Source organism: Anguilla anguilla, chromosome 15, assembly GCF_013347855.1.
Source record: "Anguilla anguilla isolate fAngAng1 chromosome 15, fAngAng1.pri, whole genome shotgun sequence".
NCBI lineage: Eukaryota > Metazoa > Chordata > Actinopteri > Anguilliformes > Anguillidae > Anguilla > Anguilla anguilla.
In genome coordinates, this window is record NC_049215.1 from 12,546,606 (window position 1) to 12,571,244 (window position 24,639).

At 43.6% G+C, this 24,639-nt stretch overlaps 1 protein-coding gene across 10 annotated transcripts in view; it reads left to right on the top strand.

Annotated features, from left to right (window-relative positions):
• The window catches only part of LOC118214040 (syntaxin-binding protein 5-like), a 99,520-nt gene that overhangs the window by 42,506 nt on the left and 32,375 nt on the right, over positions 1 to 24,639 (top strand). For all 10 annotated transcript variants that reach the window (XM_035393443.1, XM_035393445.1, XM_035393451.1 and 7 more), the window contains exons 4-13: positions 1,083 to 1,183; positions 7,692 to 7,826; positions 13,701 to 13,764; positions 16,393 to 16,476; positions 17,877 to 18,000; positions 19,103 to 19,181; positions 20,099 to 20,253; positions 21,164 to 21,236; positions 22,383 to 22,530; positions 24,124 to 24,191. In XM_035393443.1, the coding sequence (XP_035249334.1) occupies positions 1,083 to 1,183; positions 7,692 to 7,826; positions 13,701 to 13,764; positions 16,393 to 16,476; positions 17,877 to 18,000; positions 19,103 to 19,181; positions 20,099 to 20,253; positions 21,164 to 21,236; positions 22,383 to 22,530; positions 24,124 to 24,191 (1,031 nt within the window). The remainder of the gene's footprint in view (positions 1 to 1,082; positions 1,184 to 7,691; positions 7,827 to 13,700; positions 13,765 to 16,392; positions 16,477 to 17,876; positions 18,001 to 19,102; positions 19,182 to 20,098; positions 20,254 to 21,163; positions 21,237 to 22,382; positions 22,531 to 24,123; positions 24,192 to 24,639) is intronic.

Below are 24,639 nucleotides of genomic sequence, written 5' to 3' on the forward strand. Positions count from 1 at the left end.
CTCTTGCAGTTATGTAACGTTTCTCCTCACTGCATTTCTCCACAAAGTGACTTTGAAAGTCAAGTCTCGTTCTGCCTTTATCTCTCCCTCCATGCCTCCATCTCTCCTCTTTGATTCCCCTTGCCTTGTCTCACCAGTGTATTGATGAAATTGAGCAGCCTGAGGCCTGGCTTGTGTAAATACCCACACTGTAGTGTGTCTGGGGAGGGTCACCCTGGTGAGCAACACACTTAGGATTATTGATAATGGTCAGCTACATGAGGGGGGGAAAGCACGCTTTGAGAAATCACATTATACACAGTATTGTGTAACTTCATTACCTGAAGGTGCTTTGCAATTAGATCGATGTACAGGGTCAATCAAATCTGACATGGATTTACTGAGCATATCGGAGTTAATGCTGTCAGACTATATGGAACTGACCCATGTAAACACGATAAGGCGGCACTCACATTAAAAAGGAAGGGTTCAATGATCTGCACACTGTTTGCCTGTCTCTGAATGATTTAGCCAGATTATCTGTCTAGAGTATTGCACAAAAACACCACAAATGGATTCACAATTCATGAAGAGGTACAATTAAGAACCTCCTGGGGAGTAGACATAGATATTGTGTTAAACATTAACATATTCAGCTTGTTATATCACAGTAAAAACAGTAAGGGAATATTCCCTTATCTTTTCTATTTTCTTTCCCTGCACAGGAAATTGAATTTAAATTTGAACAACGGTGAAAAAACATCAGTGATGATCCTCCACACACACACACACACACACACACACACGCATGCCATGTGCTCACACACACACACACACACACACACACACACACACACATATGCACATGTACACACACACACATGCTGTATGTGATTCATTGCTGTAACAAAATTTTAAAAAATAAAAACATTTAGAACAGTTTAACTGCAGCATGATGTCATTTTTGTTATTTTCTTACTTGGTAGATGTAATAGCAGGTTTGACTGGGCGTAACATGATGCTGTTTGAGAAATTAAACATGGAATTAAATAGACAAAATCTGTGCTGATTGCTTTTCCATGTTCCATTATGACTTCCTATAGGGGGCGCTGGTCACAGCCTGTGCGGACGACACGCTCCATTTGTGGAACCTGCGACAAAAACGCCCGGCCATCCTGCACTCGCTCAAATTCACCAGAGAGCGGTGAGTGCTCACGTGCCCGCACACACGCACCCACCCGCACACATACATACACACACACAAAAAAACTTACGCACACAGATAAACTCACTCTCTGACACACATTCACAAATGGTCACATATGCACGCACACACACATACATTCACACACATACACAAAGGACATATTCACGCATACATGCACACATTTTTATTATTAGACCTTTATTTAACCAGTTGAGAACTAATTCTCATTTACGATAAACAAATGCACAAACCCGCCCTACATACACACACATGTGCAAGCACACAGAAACACACAAAAGCACTCAGAGACACACACATACACAGACAGAGCAGAACGCTTTTTTTATACAGTGTTTCCTGAAGGTGCAGCATACAGTAGATGGTTCTGAACAACGTACCTGAGGGTGTACAAATTATGGTGCTGTAAATGTTTAGTATCAGAAGGATGTGTTTGTTTGGTGTAGATGTTCAAGAGATGTACCAACTTTAGCTTCAGCTGATTCTCACTTTTAATAAGTGAAAAGTACAAGAGTTTAAAACTTTTATCAGCATCAGGCAAAAAAGTTTAAGGAGTTTTACTCCATTACATCTGAAGGGTGAGCAGCACTCCAAAAGACTGAAAACATTAAATTAATGGAAATGTTTAATGGTTAAGCTTTCTCTGCAGACTCTTTTGCTACCTTGCTTTTCAAATTAGTGATATGTTGTGTCTCTATGTTTCTGTCCGTCTTTATGGACTCATAATCAAAGGTTTCTCTACTGAAATCTCTCGCCCTCATCTGTTCTCCCTGAGTTCTCTCTAGTTTGGTGTGTCATGCAAATCACAAATTTTTCAAATCACAAAATTTTATGATTTACAACTACAATTATAACTCAGAAGGCCAGAGTTTATAAACCTCACATCGGCACTTCTCCAGCTCTTTTCTGAAGCGTCCACAGCGTTCAAAAGAACGGAGAAAGGAGTTATCTGAATGTTCCCCACTGCAGGGCTGCCCTTTGTGAATTCTGGAAGCCAATTTCATTTCAATGCTGTAGTTTCAACAGGATAGCCTCTGACTTCTCTAAAATATCACTTCTAATAAAGCATACCATTACAGTGACCACCGTAGAAATGTAAGATGTATATTATTGAATTAAATCGCTTAATTAAATCTATTTTCCGCTCCCGACGACATACCGCAAACACCCACCGTCAGACTTGTTTGTGTACTTGTGTCACGCCCTACAGCCGCAGGCCTGTGATGCGAGCGGGGCGGGGGAGACGGAGGAGCGGGGTTTAGCCGGAAGGTTCTGTGATTGATTCAGGGTTTCTCACTGACCTGCTGTTACCGGGTTACGCATTCCATCATGACTGTTTGTGTGAATGCATATGTGAGCTCGTGTGTCTGTGTGTGTGCACGTGTGTGCATGCATGTGTGTGTTTGTGTGTGCAACAAAAAAAAGTGACAGATCTGAAAAGTACTGTCTATGCCATTATTTTAATTGACTCAACGTCAATGATCAGTGCAAATTTGATGAAAGAAGAAATATTCACAGTCAGTGTGTCCATTCAGGGAAAGCAGTGGACATGCATCAGATGGCAGTTTGAGATGAGGATGATAGGCGGCAGATACAGTGGATCAAATTGCATTCATGCTCACAGACAAGCTATATTCAGCCTTCAAAACAAAGCAATTAGTGTCATGCTGTTCTATTCAATGCAGGGCAATTTATCTGGCGGTAGGGCCCCATTCCACGATAGTAAATGGGTACGAAAATGTCACAAATTGACAAATGCACATATATGACTGTGACAAAATGATTTAAAATATTTCTACTCTTTGACTGCACCACTGGTTGTTCAACAAGCTTTTTTGTCAAATGAGGTACGCCGTTTAGCTGAGCCGACTATTAGAGCTGAATGTGCCATCAAACCGGCAGCCTTGGCTCTTTTAGTGATAATAGGTTTCTGCATCCAGCCATTCCCATGCTCATCTCAATACAAAAACACACAAACCTGCATACCCAGTCAGAGCAGGAGAGGGAGTCCACACACTGAAGCCCAGTCACCTGACATTGTTATTGCAATGGGAACCTTTTGCTTTCCCGTCTGATGATGTTTTTTTTTTTTTTTTTTTGCGGTCTCTGTTCTTCAAAGCCAGGCAAGCTGTGAAATCAATCTCTCCTCCTTTCCTTTGACAAATGCTTTATTCCTCATGTGATTTGAGGAAAGACCTGCTCCTGAGCCCCGAAGTAGATCCTGCTGGCTGAACCCCCTGCCTTCCAAAACCCGGAGGCCCTGGTCTCACCCTCTTTAGATTTATGATCGGATGCACAGATTCATCTTCACTACAATCAAACCCTTACTTTCAGAAGGCCACATTCTCCATGCCTCCAGCTCTTCTCTTTTTCTTTATCTTGTTATTGTTTGTTTCTGGGTGGATGCTACCCTGACTCTGTGGCCGGTGTATATCTCTCTCTCTCTCTCTCTCTCTCTCTCTCTCTCTCTCTCTCTCTCTCTCTCTCTCTCTCTCTCTCTCTCTCTCTCTCTCTCTCTCTCTCTCTCTCTCTCTCTCTCTCTCTCTCTCTCTCTCTCTCTCTATCTATCTATCTATCTATCTATCTATCTCTCTGCCCCCCTCCCTTCCTCCCTCTGCTCTTGAATTTTCCCAACAGCTGTAGTTCCTGAGTCTGCAGGTTAAGCGATAGCTCAATTGCTCTGAAGATGTGTATGCATGATTGTTGCTCTGAAGATGTGTATATATGATTGTTGCTCTGAAGATGTGTATGTATGATTGTTGTGTTTGAGGGATGCTCTGAAGATGTGTATGTATGATTGTTGTGTTTGAGGGATGCTCTGAAGATGTGTATATATGATTGTTGCTCTGAAGATGTGTATGTATGATTGTTTCTCTGAAGATGTGTATGTATGATTGTTTCTCTGAAGATGTGTATGTATGATTGTTTCTCTGAAGATGTGTATGTGTTATTGTTGTGTATGAGGATGCTCTGAAGATGTGTATGTATGATTGTTGTGTATGAGGATGCTCTGAAGATGTGTATGTATGATTGTTGCTCTGAAGATGTGTATGTATGATTGTTGTGTATGATTGTTGCTCTGAAGATGTGTATGTATGATTGTTTCTCTGAAGATGTGTATGTATGATTGTTTCTCTGAAGATGTGTATGTATGATTGTTTCTCTGAAGATGTGTATGTATGATTGTTTCTCTGAAGATGTGTATGTATGATTGTTGTGTATGAGGATGCTCTGAAGATGTGTATGTATGATTGTTTCTCTGAAGATGTGTATGTGTTATTGTTGTGTATGAGGATGCTCTGAAGATGTGTATGTATGATTGTTGTGTATGAGGATGCTCTGAAGATGTGTATGTATGATTGTTTCTCTGAAGATGTGTATGTATGATTGTTTCTCTGAAGATGTGTATGTATGATTGTTGTGTATGAGGATGCTCTGAAGATGTGTATGTATGATTGTTTCTCTGAAGATGTGTATGTATGATTGTTTCTCTGAAGATGTGTATGTATGATTGTTTCTCTGAAGATGTGTATGTATGATTGTTTCTCTGAAGATGTGTATGTATGATTGTTGTGTATGAGGATGCTCTGAAGATGTGTATGTATGATTGTTGTGTTTGAGGGATGCTCTGAAGATGTGTATGTATGATTGTTTCTCTGAAGATGTGTATGTATGATTGTTGCTCTGAAGATGTGTATGTATGATTGTTGTGTATGAGGATGCTCTGAAGATGTGTATGTATGATTGTTGTGTATGAGGATGCTCTGAAGATGTGTATGTATGATTGTTGTGTATGAGGATGCTCTGAAGATGTGTATGTATGATTGTTGCTCTGAAGATGTGTATGTATGATTGTTTCTCTGAAGATGTGTATGTATGATTGTTTCTCTGAAGATGTGTATGTATGATTGTTTCTCTGAAGATGTGTATGTATGATTGTTTCTCTGAAGATGTGTATGTATGATTGCAGTGTTTGAGGGAAGGCTTTGATGTTTTTATCCTTCTCATGACCTCAACAGACCCTCTCTGATTTTTGACAAATATAATGCTCACCTGCCAGGTCATAGTCGATCCCCCGCAACGCTAAATTGTACAAGCTGTGATATCGCTTTAGTGCATGTTATTTTCGGCTGCGACCAAAATAGTATGCACTTATACTCTGGTTAATACTGATGCTGAAAATATTTCTAAAATACTCCATTGTGACAGCCAGCCAAGCGAAATCGATGCATATGCATGGATGTTTTACGTGTCTATCATAGTGTTTAATTGAAGGGCTCTTGTGCATGTTTATATAATGATAATTACTATGTTATGCCTGATGTTAATTACATATTATGCTCAAGTGTTTCTGTTTTAAGACTAATTAGAATTGGCTTGAGTTCCCTCAACATGAAATAAGGTGAAAACAATAAGTAGGAAACGGTGGTTAGGTTTCTTTTGGCAATGTACCAATTGAGTCTAATGTGTCTGAATGTTGTCTTGGTAAATCTAATATCAATACGAGGGCAGGCCAGAGTTTCCACCTGTATATGTACAGACATGGATAATGTGAGTTGTGTCTAATTAACCTGACTTGAACGTAGAGTGCGATTGCAGCATTTTTCAGTTTTGTGGTCCACGTGAATCGATATGGCCCAGCATCTGCCAAAATAAGACATTATCAGTTGGCTGAACGCAAGTGAAATCATCCGGAAACCTATCAGAGGAAAGCTGAAATAATGCAGCCTCTGTATTTTCGCTGATGCCACACGGGCTGGAGAATGTGCTCCCAGAGTGCATTGCATTTTCACGCCTAATGCCGATCATCCATTACCCTGACGGTACAGAACATGGGGAAGAGATGCGCAGTTACAGGACAGGAATGGCATCGCGTGCCCCTGAGCAGAGCGCGTGCTCGTCTGTGGTCTCCCCGATCCACAGCCCGGGCTGCGATGAGCTTTGCGCTGTGTGTATGATCGGGCCATTCTGTTTGCAGAGACAAAGGGGAAGTTGTATACAAATAATCATTTGTACGTATAGAATGTCCACTCTATCTGCATTACTGTATGTATCTGTCTATGCTTTTGACTTAGCATAATGTCGTCACCTTCTATGGGGGAGAAGTGCCTGAGTTTAGGTAGCCAGATGGTGCATGAGCCTGTGCAGTAATGCTTTGCATGTATACTGAAATATGAACGGCAGATATAACACACAGGGAAACCATTTTTGGAATCAATAATTGGTGTCATTATCTTGATGTAGGTTTTTTAGATCAGATGACTCTGGCCCCGCTGAGCTCGGGTTTGATGATGTAAGGAAGGCTTTCTTCTTGATGGGTGCGATGGGTAGCCTCCGCAGTGTCAGTGCTGAAGAGCTGATTTCAGAAGCAGTGAGGGCTCTTCTGATAACTCTCAGAGCCCGTAATGGATGCATGTCACCGGCTAGTTTTCCTCCTTAATCACAGCGCTGATTGAGTCTGGAGGCTTCAGTTAGCTGGTTCAGACGGTCCACGGTGCTGCTCTCTTTTCTTTCACCTCTTGATGAGTCACTTTAATTAGCATCGTTCTTTAATAAGTGAAGCATTCTAACAATAGTTATGCAAATGAATGAAGCAAGTAGGTATAGAGATACAGGAGATTAAGTGTACGGACTGATGCCTTTGGGATTGATTAAAACAAGCTGCACACACACTGATCCCTTTGTGGCCGTGTAGGAACAAACCTGACCATGCATTACCACGGCAACACATCCTCTCAATTTGACGAACAAAAGCCAAATGCTCTGAATGCTGCGTGAGGGAATTTGACAGTTGATAACGTGTGAGATTGGGCCTACCTGACAAGCAGGCTGTAATTACTTATTGATTAACTGATTTTAAGTTACGCATTCTTCTCCAAAGAATGACAATCCAGAGCTGATTGAATAAGTGATGAGTGTGTGTGCGTGTATTTGTGTGTGTGCGTGTGTGTGTGTGTGTGTGTGTGTGCGCACATGCAAGGATTTATTTCTGAAATATAAATAGCTTTAGAAATACATAGCAAAATGCATCTATTCTAAATGGCATATGCTTAATCTTGTTAGACAAACTTTTAATATACATACCTGGACATATCATACTGTATGAACATAGTCTAAACTCTGATGTCTAGATGTCTAAATGATACCAAATTATATCAGTGACCATGTTTATGAACTTTGACATGTATGTAAGTGCAAGCATTACTTTCTTTGTTTCTGTCTTTGAGATAAGTTTTTTTCTTAAATTGTGGTGAATGGTGACATGACTGAACTGTAAAACCGGTAATTAAGTAGTGAAGACTTTTTTATTTTAAGGGATGCCTGTGTCAGTATAATTGGCCTCTTCCAGTGACATTGTTCCCCTGGCAGTGAGAAAGTGTGACACTCTCTCAGTCTTGCGCCGGATCTTTTGGCATCGTGGGTGCAGCTGTTTCATAATAAACCTCTAGGTGATATATGTACTTTTCTCTCCTCTCTCTCTCTCCAGCATTACGTTCTGCCACCTGCCGTTCCAGAGTAAATGGCTGTATGTGGGCACGGAACGTGGGAACACGCACATTGTTAACATCGAGTCCTTCGTCCTGTCTGGATACGTCATCATGTGGAACAAGGCCATAGAACTGTGAGTGTCCTGCCTTGCTATTGTAGAACACTCCCCCAATCCACTAATACGGCACCGGCATGTGCTGATCAGGGCGATGGTGATGGTGATGATGATGATGGTGATGATGATGATGACGGTAATGTCTTTTTGAATTTTCTTCTATTTGTACGTCTGATAAAGATAGCTTGGCTGTGTAGTGGTATTTACTTTTGTTCACAATACTAATTGTTTTTTTTACTAATATTACCCTAATTGATTATAAATGGGCCTACTGTGCCTTCTAGGTGATATCACACTTTTGTACCCCTGGGACTAACACCGATGTTCTCTATTTTTTTAAAGGGCATGTTGGATAACAGGCTCTGTAAAGTGAATGTGATATAATGCAATGGTGATGAAGTTATGCAATCTAAGGCAATGATGGTGAAGTGTAATGTGATGCAGTGACGGTGAAGTAAAGATCGCACTGTTACTGAATAGTCTGTTTTGGGGAAGTTCACTGTTGAATAACAGGTCAGGCCAAGAGAGGAGGGGGAGCATTCTTTATTCATTTATTTATTTATTTTCCTTTATTTAACCTGTTGGGCCAACTGCAAACTCAGTGCTCTGTGGTGCTGATGACCTGTGGCCAGTTGCACCTGTCATGCATAAGTATGAACTAAGCCTAGTTGCAACATAAATCTCTGCTAAGCTACAACTTGTGCGCTAATAAAATTAAACATGTTGCACCATTCAACACAGTTAGAACGTAAGCTTATGCATAAACTAAGTATTTAGCCATTGACTATAGATTAACAGCATAATTCATAACACAGTGGTATGGCCAATGACTATAACGCAAGATTAAAGAGCAGACTCAGTGGTTTGTTCCGAAGGAAAGCCTGGCCAAAATGGGTGAGCAGAGAGGAAAATGAGCTGCGTTTTTATCTTTTGTGTACGATGGCTGTGTGTGTCTGTGGAGGCACGCTCACACAGGGTGGGAGGGAACGAAGCGTGAAAGTGCTGAAATTGAGCCAGGCTACAGCTCCAAGGGCACAGTTACACGAACACACACAACACACTCCTATCAGTCTTGCGTGTGTGGGATGGTTTTTCTGCACCGTCAAGAGCTTTTTGCCAGAAGGCTCCCCCAAAAAAAGGACTTTTATCGTCTTACAGTCATCTGTCAATGTCTGTGCTGTCCAGTCCAAGTTTGAAGGGGAAAAGGGAGAGACTGCAGTGTCGGACCTGCTGATGGAGACACATGCAGATCTCTCTCCTTGGCTGAGGGTATGTTTGCCGTTCCATTAATTAGGCTGATGCCACAGTTGGGCGGCTCTCAAACTGTCGGGACGTGTCATGAAACGTCAATAAGAGCCGGGCCAGTCTGAGAATGTTTCAAAAGCGGTGAGCCAGCCGCCCGAGCTCAGCACGCCAGCAGCAGAACAGGGTATCACTCTCCTCCCTTACTCAGCGCTATGCACAAGCTGCCTTTCTTTAGAATATTCCAATATTGGGATAGTATTTATTGCATTGTTTGTCTGGCTGGTTTGCCTTTTTTTGTCTTGAAAAGGATACATTTTAACTGAGTAACAAAAAATGTCAGTTTTCATTATTGGAGTATTCTAATGTTACAGGATTCCGTAGAAATAAGGTTGAATTGAAACTTAAGACTTAAAATGTCTAAATTAATTTCTGAGAATGGTCTGTGGTGAACATTATATTTGGAGCTTACACAAAAAGCAGAGAGACAGATGAATGCACTGTGTCTCTATAAGATCAGTGATACACTGAATTCTAGCCCCATTGATTTATTCAGTTTGTCTGATGTTACATAACCACACGAGGTGGGAAAAAAAAAAAAAAAAACTACAAACGATGCTGAGGCAAAATGCAAAAATAAATCAGACTTGTGCTAGGCTGACATTTCTGTCCTTTGAAATATGAATCAGCTTCACAAATCAAATTTGCACTTCAATTGTATCGTTCGGTTTATATTAATCCACTGTAATTTTGTGCCATTATATACAGCATTCCTGTCACAAATATCCATCGTACTAAACAATGGCTTTCACATGACACGGATACTATTTTTCTATAGTGCTGTGGCACAATTCTGATCATGTTCTGCACTGTTAGCTTTGCGGGATATTGTATGCATTTAACCCAGTTCACATTTAATGTATGCCCCACCGGGTTGGGTAACTCGTCTGAAACCTCCCAGTAGCAGTTGTGTCACACTCACTTGAATCACTGGAATCGAGAACGGTGTTCTTCAGTCCCCCGAGCATCCTGACCTCCACACATGATTAACTGCCTCCAGGTTGCCAACTTTATTAAAATTGATGAGGAGCCTTCTCACACCAACGCTGCATTAAGTGCATTAATAAAATGCTGACAGTTCGATCATGCTTTCATGACTGAGCTAATGAAGCTCCCAGGTGCTGGGTGTCTTTCTGCCCGGTTTATTGCTGCCGCTTTATCACCTTGTGTCACCGGGCTTTCACCACTTTTCTTCGCTTGCAACCTGTTTGCCGTTTCTTCCCGTTTGGTTCACGTCGTTTCTGACAGGCCTGACGCGAGCACGAATGTGCTTGATTTCCTATGATGTGCCCCTCTGCTCTCAGACACTGCCCGGCTCAGAACCCGAGCTCACAGCCATGGAGAGGTTTCTGCGGTGCTCTGTACCTGTGTGAGCACGGCTCAGAACCAGAGCTCACGGCCATGGAGAAGTTTCTGCGGTGCTCTGTACCTGTGTGAGCACGGCTCAGAACCAGAGCTCCCAGCCATGGAGAGGTTTCTGCGGTGCTCTGTACCTGTGTGAGCGTGGCTCTGAACCAGAGCTCACAGCCATGGAGAGGTTTCTGCGGTGCTCTGTACCTGTGAGAGCACGGCTCAGAACCAGAGCTCACGGCCATGGAGAGGTTTCTGCGGTGCTCTGTACCTGTGTGAGCACGGCTCAGAACCAGAGCTCCCAGCCATGGAGAGGTTTCTGCGGTGCTCTGTGCCTGTGTGAGCACGGCTCAGAACCAGAGCTCCCAGCCATGGAGAGGTTTCTGCGGTGCTCTGTACCTGTGTGAGCCCGGCTCAGAACCAGAGCTCCCAGCCATGGAGAGGTTTCTGCGGTGCTCTGTACCTGTGTGAGCACGGCTCAGAACCAGAGCTCCCAGCCATGGAGAGGTTTCTGCGGTGCTCTGTACCTGTGTGAGCACGGCTCAGAACCAGAGCTCACAGCCATGGAGAGGTTTCTGCGGTGCTCTGTACCTGTGTGAGCACGGCTGCGAGGCAGTTTGTGCACTCTACACACGAGCGGGAGACGAGCGGTCTCAGAATAACTGCACGTTAAAAACAGCAAAACAAACACCACCAATAATCTCAGAGCCTCTGAGAATATTTAATATTTACTTTTCCAAGGAAGCCGATTTCATTGCGGCATTTTATAATTTCTGTTCCGGCAAATTTTTATTATTGAACGTACAGTTCATCTCAGGAAGAGCTCCCCCTTTGAACCTTTGTTCAAAATTCATTTAATCAATGAATGAAAGATACAGAATTGATGATTTCATCACTGTTGGGGAAGAGTAGGGGTGCTGCTTTGTTAAAATCGTGATTATTTTTCACCCTCCATAATTCACACAGTAATACCGAACAGATCTTGTGCTAAGCAGACTGGAGGTAGCACTTACAGACTGAAGTGGTTTGAAAGTCACTGTTTCACCCCATTCAGTGTGCTCATGTAATCCTCACGTATGATTCCACCACATGGTCTCTTTTCCATTACATACATGCTTTATTGCATGTCAGTTTTCAATGAATCATTGCTTTCTAAAGTTTATAGGCACTGTGTCTCATTGTGGTGTGAAAACAAATGAGGTCGCTGTTTGTTTCTGTGTTTATTAAAAAACACAAGTTGCAAAACAAACTACCAAGCACCCTGAAATCAGTGTGATTCTGGAGCCTCTGTAGTCCAGAGAAAAACAAATTCCTGTTCTGTCTACTGGGTGCTCTTTCCTAATTTACCTTTGATTTTTTTAAAGTATAACTACTGAAATGAGTGTAGTCATAATAATGATAATTATGTGTTTGTGTTGCAATATAATTGTTTACAGGTTAAAGCTATCCAATTGCAGGTCTCTGTTGTGTTCATAAGCTCTGATTTCAGACAATATAGGTCAGATCTCTGCGTGCACAGGAATGCATCTCTGTTACCATAGTGAGGAGGGTGACCTGTGTCGTGCTGCATCGGCAGCAGGAGCGGACTGATGAGTCAGGGAGAGCACGGCGGGGGGTGAGGACCATGGAGACTGAGCCTAACTAAAGAATTTTACAGGAAAAAGTGTTTGTGTGGCTGTGAGCGTGGGTGGGTGTGGGCGTGTGTGCGTTTGAGTTTGTGTGTGGGTTTGTGTTTGGATTCTGTGTGTATGGTGTGTGTGTGTGTGTCTGTGCGCACATGCGCTTGTGTGTATGAGTGTGTGTGTGTGTGTGTGTGTATATAGGGAGCTGGCAATAGTGTATTTAGACCCCATGATTCTTAGGCACACTGCCCATCTCCTTCTTGCCCACAGATGGGCTAGTATCGGTCTTTTTTCTTTCCTGATGAGATTTCCGCTCCTCTACTGTTCAGAATGTTCTCCGATTCCTCCAGTAAAACCAGAGGGCACTGAGATTTGAGTCCTTTTGATAATATCAGTGGCTGGGAACACCTTCTGCTCCAAGGGATTCCTCCCTTCAGTTGAATTGTACAGCCAATCAGCCCTGAGGTGTAAATAGCACATAGAGCAACATGGTCCTGGTTCTTTTGTTTAGTTTAATATTGGATTCCTCTGGAGAGTCTGAGTTTCCTGCATGTTCACTATTTTCAGGGAGGGCCTCAGAGAACCCTTACTGTGGCTGCCAGCCCCACAAGCACAGGCACTCATACTGATCGCTCCTTGAGCCAGAATGGTACCCGCTACAGTTGCCATCTTGGCTCATGAGCTGCTGTGACAGTCTGTAAGACAGTCAGAGGCTCTCCACATGCACCATTGTGAGGTGTGGTGTGTGATGTGTGACAAGATGTGAGAATTTGCATCCTGCACCATCTGATCTGACTTGCCTAGCTGCAGCTGTTCTCATATCTTAAAGATAATCATGGCGGGCGAAAGTCGAGGGGAGGTCAGGGGCTGGAACAGCAGAGTAATTCATGTGCCCTATCAATAATGAGGACGTTGCGCATTCCCCTTGCCATTGTGGTTATGGTGATGTTGAAGTTTTTTTGAGTCTTGTTTTTTCTAACCCTGATTCTCCAACTGTTTGCTGTTTTACATCACTTGTTTTCCTTCACCATGAGGTTCAGAATGAGTCAAACAATATTACTGTAGATAAGTAAAATCAATTTGTAGTTTATTGTTGCACTGTCCTTTTTGTCTATTTAAAAGTCAGCTGAAAACCCTTGCATTTTAATATGTATCTCATGTATAACTCACCGATCTTATCTTTTCAGTTGTGTGTCTGATCTGGCCCTGATAATCCTGATCTGTTGGGTGAGGTAATACGTGTGTATGTGTGACATCAGCAGAAAATGCTTGACAGACACAGGGCTGAGACAGAGCTGGGCCCTCGCCCCTGTGCGAGGCCATGGCTCCGCCCAGTCAGAAGCTTTAATTACTTCCTCCGTCTCAGGGGGATCAGACGTGCTGCAGAGCTACACTGTGGACTGAGGCGGGGCTGGGCTGCTGTAACCATCAAACACATCGGACAAATGCTCTTTGGACCTTCTGCCTCTCTGATTTAATTAGCTAGCTATGTTAAGACACACCAGGGGATGTGATGTGGCTCCTTAGTGGCTTGGAATGTGTCATTATCTGAGTGTTACTGGGGGCTGGAGGGGGCAGCAGCATCTGAAACCACATTTCTCTTTCTTCTCTTTCACAGAGCCACCAAAACACACCCCGGGCCCGTGGTCCATCTGAGCGACTGTCCGAAGGATGAAGGGAGAGTGAGTACAGGGAGATGGAGGGATGGAGGGAGAGTGAGTACAGGGAGATGGAGGGATAGAGGGAGAGTGAGTACAGGGAGATGGAGGGATGGAGGGAGAGGGAGCTCAGGGAGATGAAGGGATGGAGGGAGAGGGAGCTCAGGGAGATGGAGGGATGAAGGGATAGTGAGTACAGGGAGATGCAGGGATGGAGGGAGAGGGAGCACAAGGAGATGGAGGGATGGAGGGAGAGGGAGCACAGGGAGATTGAGGGATGGAGGGAGAGGGAGCACAAGGAGATGGAGGGATGAAGGGATAGTGAGTACAGGGAGATGCAGGGATGGAGGGAGAGGGAGCACAAGGAGATGGAGGGATGGAGGGAGAGGGAGCACAGGGAGATTGAGGGATGGAGGGAGAGGGAGCACAAGGAGATGGAGGGATGAAGGGAGAGGGATGGATGGAGGAAGGGGGGTTCGAGGGATGACGGGCAGGAGATGGAACAGTTCTTAACAGGCCTGAAAGAGCTCCATTTGTTTTATCACAACACAGCACTTTATCAGACTTGACACAGTGATATTTGATTCTAGAATTCCTATACCCTCTCAACACCACTGGTATTCCCTGTGGCCCTTGGAGAGCCACGCGGTGGCTGGTGTCTCTTTTCAGCCTAAATAAACTGTGTCAGGGTGGTGCGATGGTACTCTGGTTTCCTCCCACTGTCCAAAGACATGCAGGGATAGGTTCATTTGAGAGTGTAGATTTCCCCTAGGTATGAGCGTCTGCGTGAATGGTGTGTGAATGCCCTGGGATGGATTGGAGACCTGTCCGGGGTGTATTCCTCACCTAACCCATGCTGGGATAGGCTCCAGCAACCCCACGGCCCTGACCAGGAATAAGCCAATTAGATAATGGATGGATGGATGGATGGATGGATTAACAGTGTCATCAACAATATTTAGTTGTTCTATTAAGTACTGATTAACAATGAGTTCACCATGCATCTCTCCAGGACCAGGGTTGCAGATCAATAAATAATGAACCTAGTGGGTTGAATGGCCTGTTCTCTTTATCAGACATTCTTATGTTACATTTTCTCAGTACATATGCTGTTGGGGGCGGCACGATGATGCAGTGGGTAGCACTGTCGCCTCACAGCAAGAAGGTTGTGGGTTCAAATCTCGGTTTGGGGCCTTTCTGTGTGGAGTTTGCATGTTCCCCCCGTGTCCGCGTGGGTTTCCTCCGGGTACTCCGGTTTCCTCCCATAGTCCAAAGACATGCAGGCAGGCCGATTGGAGACCCTAAATTGCCCATAGATATGAATGTGTGAGTGAATGGTGTGTGTGCTCGGCAATAGATTGGCGGCCTGTCCTGGGTCTATTCCTGCTTCTCGCCCAATGCACGCTGGGATAGGCTCCAGCACCCCCTGCGACCCTGCTCAGGATAAGTGGGTATAGATAATGGTGTTTCAGTGCTCAGGACAAATTGGTCAGCCTTCCTTATGGAAATAGAATAAATATGAAGAAAAATATATCTTACAGCAATGCATATTGCAATATCTGAAAGTGGCAATAAATTGTTTATTTGTCCATGTGCTGTGAAGTATTGAAATTTATTTTCTGATCTTGATGAAGTCATTCTTTGTATTCCATTTCCATAAGGGCTTTCAGAAAAAAAATCTATGTACATTTGCTTGAATTAGCGTGTGTGTGCGTTCTGTCTCCTGAATGTTCTCACATTTCAAAATGAATTAGCTGTTTATCTTAGCATGTCATTGTTGTGTGTGAATCAGGTGACAGAGTTTACCAATGTGTGCGCATGTGGGACTGTCTCAGATTGCATTCCTATTGCAGTCTCTGGTGCTGAGGGAGGCACAGTCACAGTACAGCATGCTCTAACGTGACAGGAGCCTTCAAGTGGTATTCCTGAGGGATGCTGGGATTAAGTGAGGGGATTCAGCCTGGTTGTCATGGCGTCCCACCCGTTCTCAGCTCAGCTCTCCTGTCATCTCCACTTTACCACTGTCTTTACCAGGCATGGATTCCTATGCTGCTGAGACTCCATCTCCGTTTACATTCTGCATGTTCTTCTGATTGATTTGAGATCTTAGAATGTCATGCATCATACTTCTTTACAAAAGAATTGCAATTTCCAAGTAATTAAATCAAAAGTTTTTTTTGCACATCTTGAAAGATGCAGAAGTATAGTTCCAGGTGTGAAATAGAAAATTTCACTTGGTCACTGATTATTGTCAAGTGCACAGAGGTTTGCTCATAATTAGACTCTACGGGGATCTGAATGCTTTGCACAGTGTTTGTATGTGCATTGATGCAGAATGAGAGCGAACGCATTCATGTGTCATATTAGGTATTTGACGCTTTTCTTTTAATTCAGGGTGTGAGCTTTTATGTTCCCTCTTTAGTTTGTGTTTTTTATGCTTATATGCCTGGGGAAATTTTCTGATCAAATAAGGCATGCAAAAAATTAACTTTCCATTTTCAACCCTGCTATTACTTGCACTGTTGTATCATTCTATAATAGTAATCCCATAATGCCACTTTACTCTGTGTGTACCTGCATCTGCCTGTACCTGTTCCCCGGCCACTCAATGACCCTGCGACTCTGACCTGGCTGTTTTCTCCCTCTCCATAGCTGCTGATTGGCTTTGAGAGCGGCACAGTGGTACAATGGGACCTCAGGGTGAAGAAGGCTGATTTCCGAATCTACTATGATGAGGTGAGGACACTTTACTTGCTGTTACGTAATGAAATGCTTCTGCGGGGTCCTGAGAATTTTCCGTGGAGCTTTGCTAACCGTAGCGCGCGGTCGTATGGAGGAATGGTTTTGTTGCGGGTGTTTCAGTCCCTGGGTTTAAGCAGCCACATGCCGGGGCCGGTCCTTTCCCGTTCCCACTGCCCATGTTAAATTGCAGCGTTTTTTTCTCACCAGTTTCTCGGCGTCTCGAGGTGACATCGTACACTGAGTCTGCCCCAGAAGACGATAGCGGTACCCTGCGTGACCTGCCAAAGCAGCAGAGCTTCGTTACCCCTCTCAACTCCGTTTATATATTTCACAGCGCATAAAAGTTTTAAGACTTTTAATTGGGCCCCTGCTCATGCATGTGAAGTCTTGAAAAGAGGACCGAGAATAGAAAAGCCTGTTTGAAAAGCAATTAATGTGGTTGCTTAGAACAAAGGGACAGTGTGGGTAACCGAGGGACGCGATTCTTAAAGGGTATTTCTATTGTGGGAGATGGTATCACTCTCAGCCTTTCTCCTCAGTGACTCTGTACCTCTGTAAAAAACAGGAAGCATGCGGAGTGCGCTTCAGAACTCTCTCTACGAAAAGAACGGTTACATCACGAGAAGAACCAGCGAGTGTTGTAATTAGTCTAGTTCGATTAACTTTCTTATTCTTCTCCAGCTGTTTCTCTCTGACTCACTGAACTTAACAGCAACCTTCAAATGTTTTAATCATACATGCAAATTCATTATGCAAATTTTTTAGTAAGGTGCAATCATGATTCATCAAAGTATGCACCAAAATATGATACATAACTTTGGCCTTTTTTTCCTCATTACATCTGTTACTGTTAAGTTCATGACTTCTGTGGGGTGCCAGTTAAAATAAACATGTGTATATTAACTGAATTCTTCTCTACCTGCAGTTTTAAAAGAAGAAACACAGGTGGCCTAAAACTTTTGGCCTATACTGTATGTAACCAGGAAGCCCCATTGACATCTCTTTTTCAAGGGTGACCTGGCATGCACACGGAGTAGCAATGGCATGACAAGACATATACAAAGGCTATAAATAAATAAATGAATAAAAATTTTAAAAAGCCAAAAAGCTTGTATGTGATTTATTCTATGAATGTTCATTAAAGGGCTGTGGTCAAGTATAATACCATTGCAATGGGCATTCTGAAGTGTAACATATCACCAGAAACTCCTATTGCCAGCTGGAACCTCAAGTAGTTACAAAGCAGAGGGGGTGGAAGGAATGCGCAGTTGAGTGTCTTGTTAGTTCATACAATCTGTGGTAGAGAGTCCTGAAGGAATGCAGTATTGTTGGGGGTATCTGGTTATTCTGTGCAGTCTCTGTACATTGCCCTGTTTGCTCTGTGCCTGCTGCAGGCCATCCATTCGGTCAGCTGGCACCACGAGGGGAAGCAGTTCATGTGCAGCCACTCAGACGGGAGCCTGACCACCTGGAGCCTGCGCAACACCGCCAAGCCCTTCCAGGTCACCTTCCCCCACGGTGAGACCTTCGACATCTGACCCCCTCCAGTGAAAACAGAGCGATATTCAGCCCTGATCCCTCAGCTCTGATCCCACAGTGTGCAAGCGGTCAGGCAGAATGCGCGCACACACACACACACACACACACACTGGCATTCCAGCGCTGAGGTTTGGGACACATTAACTCAAAATGCAGCTCTGCAGTTTTACGGAGGAGGAAGTGAGAGGCATTAAACACCAGGGAGACATTGCACCATCTGCCTCATCTGCAGTGGTATCATTCACTGAGTGAGACCAGCAGCGGGGGACAGTGGGGCAGGCCGAAGAGTGTAGTAAATGCATGGAGACACTGAGGATGTGATGCAAAAACATATACGACAGTTTGAAGTTAAAATATATGAAAAAATGAATTAAAATCTATACATCTATCTATCTGTTTGATTGATTTATTAATAGATTTGTCTTCTATGACTTAAAACTAATAGAAAATAGAACAGATAAATGGAATGTTTTATTTTCTTTTTTTCTGCCTTGGTTTGTATAAGCCTTTAGTTAATCAGTCTGTGTATCTCGCCACATGCTTAATAGTGACATTCCTGAAATAAGAGAGAGACTGGGGGGACATTAGCTGTTGTGTTTTCTGCTGTTTTGCTTCAAAGGTAGCTTGAAGCAAAACAATTTACAATCTTATCTTCTTTCTCTTTCTCTTGGGTGATGAGATTAGTCTGTTGTCCTGAGAGCAGGGCAGAGCACTGTTGGGGTTATCCGGGTACAGGTGTCGTGTCTTATCTGCCGTAGAGTCTTATCAAGGGGCTTTGCTGCACTGAAAATCTCTGCTGGTCTCTTTCTCTCAATTTCTCTGTCTCTCCCTTTCTTTCTTGCTCTTTCTCTCTCATAGTGATCATCAAGCATTACACTCTGACAGTATTTGAAACCAGTACATTTAATTAATATGGATAAATCTAGAACCTGCCATGAACCTGGAGCTTTTTCTGTGGCCTAATGGATCTTACTGGTGAAGAACTCTATGCCACTCTTAGAAATGAATTGTTTATATTTGTTCCTTTTGAAGAGTTATTAAACCCACCGCTTTTCCCCCTCTTCCTTTTGGGTGGGAACAGGGAAGGTGCAGAGAGATGGAAAGAAGCCAGAATCCTGCAAGCCCATCCTGAAGGTGGAGTTCAAAACCACAAGGAGCAGGTGAGCGTTGTGCACCTGTCCCCTCAGGGACTAGAGCTCAGGTGTACCCCTAGCGGCAGAGCAGGAAGAGGTGATCAAATACCTGCACCCTTAACATAGGAGCACAGATGGGTGACCAGGTATGAGTACCCCTTAACACAGAAGCAGAGATATGACCAGCATCTGTCCTTTTATGCAGTGCCAGAGACATGTAATCCGGCATCTATTATAACCCAAAAACAGGAGCCGAGTGGACTCCAGATTCACAACAATATCATTGGTCTACAATTGCAGGAGCTCCATTAAGTACACTGTATCTGAGGGGACATGAGTGATGTGGCTGTATGGGGCAGTAGCTAATGCCCTTTAGCGCTCTATGATATGGATGTAGGGGTCTGTGTTAATGCTGTCTCTGTTTTAGCAGTGAGCGATGTGCTTTATTCGAGTCTGTGTTTAAATGCTTTCTGTGTTTTAACAGTGAGTGATGTGGTTTATAAGTCTGCGTTTAAACACTATCTCTGTGTTTTAGCTGTGAGTGATGTGGTTTATGAGAGCCTGTGTTTATCACTGTGTTCTAGCGGTCAGTGATTTTTAAGAGTATGTCTTTAAGTCCTGTCACTGTGTTTTAGGTTTTAGCAGTGAGTGATGTGGTTTATGAGAGCCTGTGTTTATCACTGTGTATGTCACTGTGTTCTAGCGGTCAGTGATGTGGTTTTTAAGAGTATGTCTTTAAGTCCTGTCACTGTGTTTTAGGTTTTAGCAGTGAGTGATGTGGTTTATGCGAGCCTGTGTTTCAGCCCGATGACTGTGTTTTAGGTTTTAGCAGTGAGTGATGTGGTTTATGCGAGCCTGTGTTTCAGCCCGATGACTGTGTTTTAGCGGTAAGTGATTACGTGTGTACAGGTCTGTGTTTCAGCCCCATGACTGTGTTTCTACAGTGAGCCCTTCGTGATCTTCTCTGGGGGACTGTCCTATGACCAGGCGGGCAGGAGGCCCACCTTGACCATCATGCACGGCAAATCCATCACCGTGCTGGAGATGGACCACCCCATCGTCGACTTCCTGGTCCTCTGTGAGACGCCATACCCCAATGGTGAGGATGATTTGGGGGTATAAAGAAAACTCAGGGCAGGCAACGGTTTTTTTTTTAAGTTAATTTTTTTGTGATTGCTGAATTTTTGTGAAGAAAAACACAATTGTGAATTTACTCGGATTAAGTATAAAAGCTGATTGAATGCTGGCCAGAGTGCATGGGTGACATCTTTTTGCACAACTTTTTGTACAACTAAGCTGATATTTCCCTGCGCGAAAGAAAGACAGAGAGAAAACAAAACAAGAAAGAAATATTAGGAAATATTATGTCATGCGGTCACTCTTCATTTCTTTTTGCTTTGGAAATAGATTTTAACTGAAATGAGTTAACAGTAAGACTTCATATGAACCTTTTTGCCCTTACATAGAGGATAAAGGATTTCACTTTTAGATTATCTACTTCATGGTGCTTTACTAGCATTTAGCACACACCCTTATACAGAGTGAATTGCAATGCACTTCCAGCACTTCCTGATTTACAGAGGAAGGTCTGTACTCCTAGAACTTGAGTATAGTGTGTGTATCCATCTGCTAATCAGCAAATGGGAATTGACCTCAAATAATTTTTGCATTTAAATAATATTATTCAAATATTGATAATACAACGATATGACTGTTTTAATGGGTTATAACTCGGCACCTAAATTCTGAGTTGAAGCAAATACTGTTGTGGGAGAAAAGGAGAACAAAGTTTGTTCAACCCACAGTTTTTAGTTTTCATAAAACAACAGCGCATTTGCTTTAAACAAGACTTCATGATTCAAATATTAGCACAATTCATTCAGTATATATTTGATTGGATGCAAGTGCAGGGCAACCCTAATCCTGCGGTGCTGTAGATGGTTTTTTTATATGAGGACAGTAAGCAGTGTGAATACGTTAATTGATGGCTATTCTTTTGGGGTCTGCAGAGGTACAGGAGCCATATGCTGTTGCTGTGCTGCTGGAGAAAGACTTCATTGTTGTGGACCTCACTCAGAGCAAGTGAGTGCATTGAGAAAAAAAAAGTAAATAAATAAAATCATCATCTGATGTGAAGAAACACACGCAGATATACACACATGCGCCTGCACACGCACGCGCAGGTACGCACACAGATTCTGTAAAGACGAAGCCCAATGTTGTCAGCCTTTACAGAAGTGAAGTGCGTCGCCCCCGGAGATCTCTCTCTTTCCATCTCGGTGACTCAGAACATCCTCACCTCCGCACGCTTTCCTCAGGAGTGATTTACCTGCTGAAGGGAGCAGCCGCTGGGGTCACCCGCCAGGGGAGATGATCTCACACACGAACCTCACACCCTTGCAATGCCTGAGGCACGAAGCCCTCTTACGAAGAGGTTAAGCACCTGGGATGCGCCTTGGGTGGATTCACGGGCTGGCTTGTCAATCAGAGTCATTGTGGGAGGAGGGCGGGAGAAAACGCCCACGCTGACTGGAGGGTCTGAATGATGAGAGCCTCAGTCCCACACACGGCATCTCTGTGCTGAATGCACCGCAGAGCAGCCTCTCTCTCCCTGACTAATCACGAGAAATATCTTCAATTTAACATTCTCTGAATATGGTGCACAAACTGGTGACTCATGTTGTGTAAACAGATTTGCTGTTAGAGTGGTTTAAAGAGATTTGTAAAACAGCAGATTTTGCCATTGAGGTCACAAAACCTATGAATACAAGAGAAGTATTTGATACTTGCAAACGCAAAAATAACATTTACATAATAAGCTGGAAAAATGTGCGGAAAGCCTTGTTTCAAGTCTGGGCATTACCTCATTAGCTTGATTGTTTGCTTGCTTAGTCAGAGATTACCTTTATACTGTACCTTCAAGACCAGGATTTTAAATTACTTTACAATCAAGGGGATGAGGCAGTAGTGACTCAATCACCATCAATGTGTAGCAATGTCCTGGATAATTACATCCATTTTGTGTCAGGCTATCAGTTGTAGTGGAGAAGGAGGGATTAATAAACCAATTAAACTGGGTGCAGATATGAAAATATTCAGAAGAAATATTTGAATATTACAGCTGATGGAATTCCAGCTAAATAGTCATGTGGTATTGTAGTTTGCATGGCTCATGAGCAAACCGTTGTTTTTACTCAGTGCCAAAATCTTACTGCCCTCTGCCTGCAGTTTCCCCATCTTTGAGAATCCCTACCCCATGGACATCCATGAATCTCCTGTAACCTGCACGGCCTACTTCGCTGACTGCCCACCTGACGTCATACCTGTCCTCTACTCCATAGGAGCCAAACACAAAAAACATGGCTACAGCCAAAAGGTAAGAGCATGTTCACGCTCAGTACATTATCCTCAATTGGACTCACATATAGCAGCCAAGTGTTGTATTGGGCTCTGTGCATCTTTAATGCATGTCATGCACAGATGTAAGATGTCATGTTTTATCCCTGTGAGCAGAAGAGTAGCACGGAGGGCGTCGTCATTTCTGTGCTCAAGCTAGTTGCCCGATGCCCATGAATTAGCACTGATGAGCCTCCCGTTAAGGAACGAGCATTGCGAGTTGCCTTTAACTCCCATTGGCTGGAGACATTGTTCTCTCCCATTTCCTGGTCACGGCTGTGGTGCGGCTTACGCTCATGGAGCTCGCTCATTACCCACGGCCCACTCCCCATGGCCCACTCCCCATGGCCCACTCCCCATGGCTCACTCCCCACGGCTCACCCCCCACGGCTCTCCCCCCACGGCTCTCCCCCCACGGCTCACTCCCCTCTTCAGCTCCATCGCTGTTCTGGATGGCCGAATCCATGCCGATTACTCAACCACTCGAGTCGAAGTTCGCTTCCTCCCATTTTGGTTTGGCCGCCTAATATATTTATTAGTATTTCCCACCTAAGTTTCGCCGTAGGGGAGCTCGATTATATGTAAGGGAGAGTCAGTTAATTATTCACTAGGGCTCTGGTTCCTTCTCCAGAGCCTGTAGGGAGGAATATTAAAGTGGGATTATGCTGAGATGTTTGTTTCTCAGGCAGAGATGGGTGGGATGACCAAGGAGGAAGCACATGGTGATAACTTACTGCGCTTTAGATTTGGGCTGTGTATGAGGCAGGGCACTGTGCTGATATTCATATTGCTATGAAAATTAATAGAGTACAATCTTTGGCCATAAATAAAATGAAAAGCCCAGTGAATCAGTTACCCACTAAAATTAATGAAGATAAAAAGAGAAAAAAAATGTTGAGGAAAATGCACAGAAAACGCATGAGGTCTGTACATTCTCTCTGTACTGGCCCCCAGCGATTGAATGAACTTCCTTTGGTGGTCAGAACAGCACAGTCACTGACTATCTTCTTACACAGACTGCATACTCACCTCTTCAACCTGCATTTTATCTCTACTCCCATCCACACCCTCTAACAACAGGGGTGTCAAACTCAAGTCCTGGAGGGCTGCAGTGTCTGCTGGTATTTGTGGTTTCCTTTCAGGGAGCATCCAATTAAGGCCCTGAGAACAAGGCGTATGAATTCTTTAGACAGTCAACAACTTAAATAAATCACTGCTGAAACAGCAAAAACCAGCTGATGATATGGCCTTCCAGGACTGGGGCCTGGCACTTCTCCCCTCAAACTTGTCTTATTATTAATTCATGGAATTAATGGTATAAGGTTTGGTATAAGTAGTTTTTGTAAGGTCATTGCATGAATCTATAATGATTGTGTCATCTGGTTTTATATAGTTAACCTTCATTGATGCTTTAACCGATGTTGCACACACGCAGTCTCTGGTCTAAGAGCATTTTTAGCCTGGTCACTTGCTCATATTACTCATGTGCTGTAGATGCATTTATGTTATCTCATGACATGTTGCTCTGGATATGAGAATCTGAATGTAGTCTTGTTTCTCTCTGATTGGTTAGGAATGGCCAGTGGGCGGAGGGACATGGACGCTGGGAAATCAGACGTACCCAGAGATCATCATCACAGGGTGAGCGCATGGCGTGTTCAGCCTTCAGTCTCAGAATGTTCAGTCACAGAATGTTCTATTTTATGTGTAATATTAATGCATTACTTCACAAGTATAATGATGATTCCTCTTCTTCTTCTTGTACTTCTTATTTTTTCTTTTTGTTGTTGTTAATATGCTGTTCTGAGCACATAATCAAAGAGCCCTGCACCCACAGTCCTGTCTGTCTAATGCCTCTAATCTACTGTGTCAAACGGTTTAAGTGATGCATGTTTTTTGATTAACTGCTCTTGATGGGCGGTGTGTATGTGTTGGTTCTGAGCACAGAGTAGGTTGTATACCCATTGTATGAGTAGCTCTGTTGCTCACAATAGACGGTGTGTGTACAGAGCCTCGTGAAGGGCATATTTCCCAAGGCCCCGCTGGATTGGAGGGTACAGTGTCAGGGTCCTGCTGTGCTGTATTACGA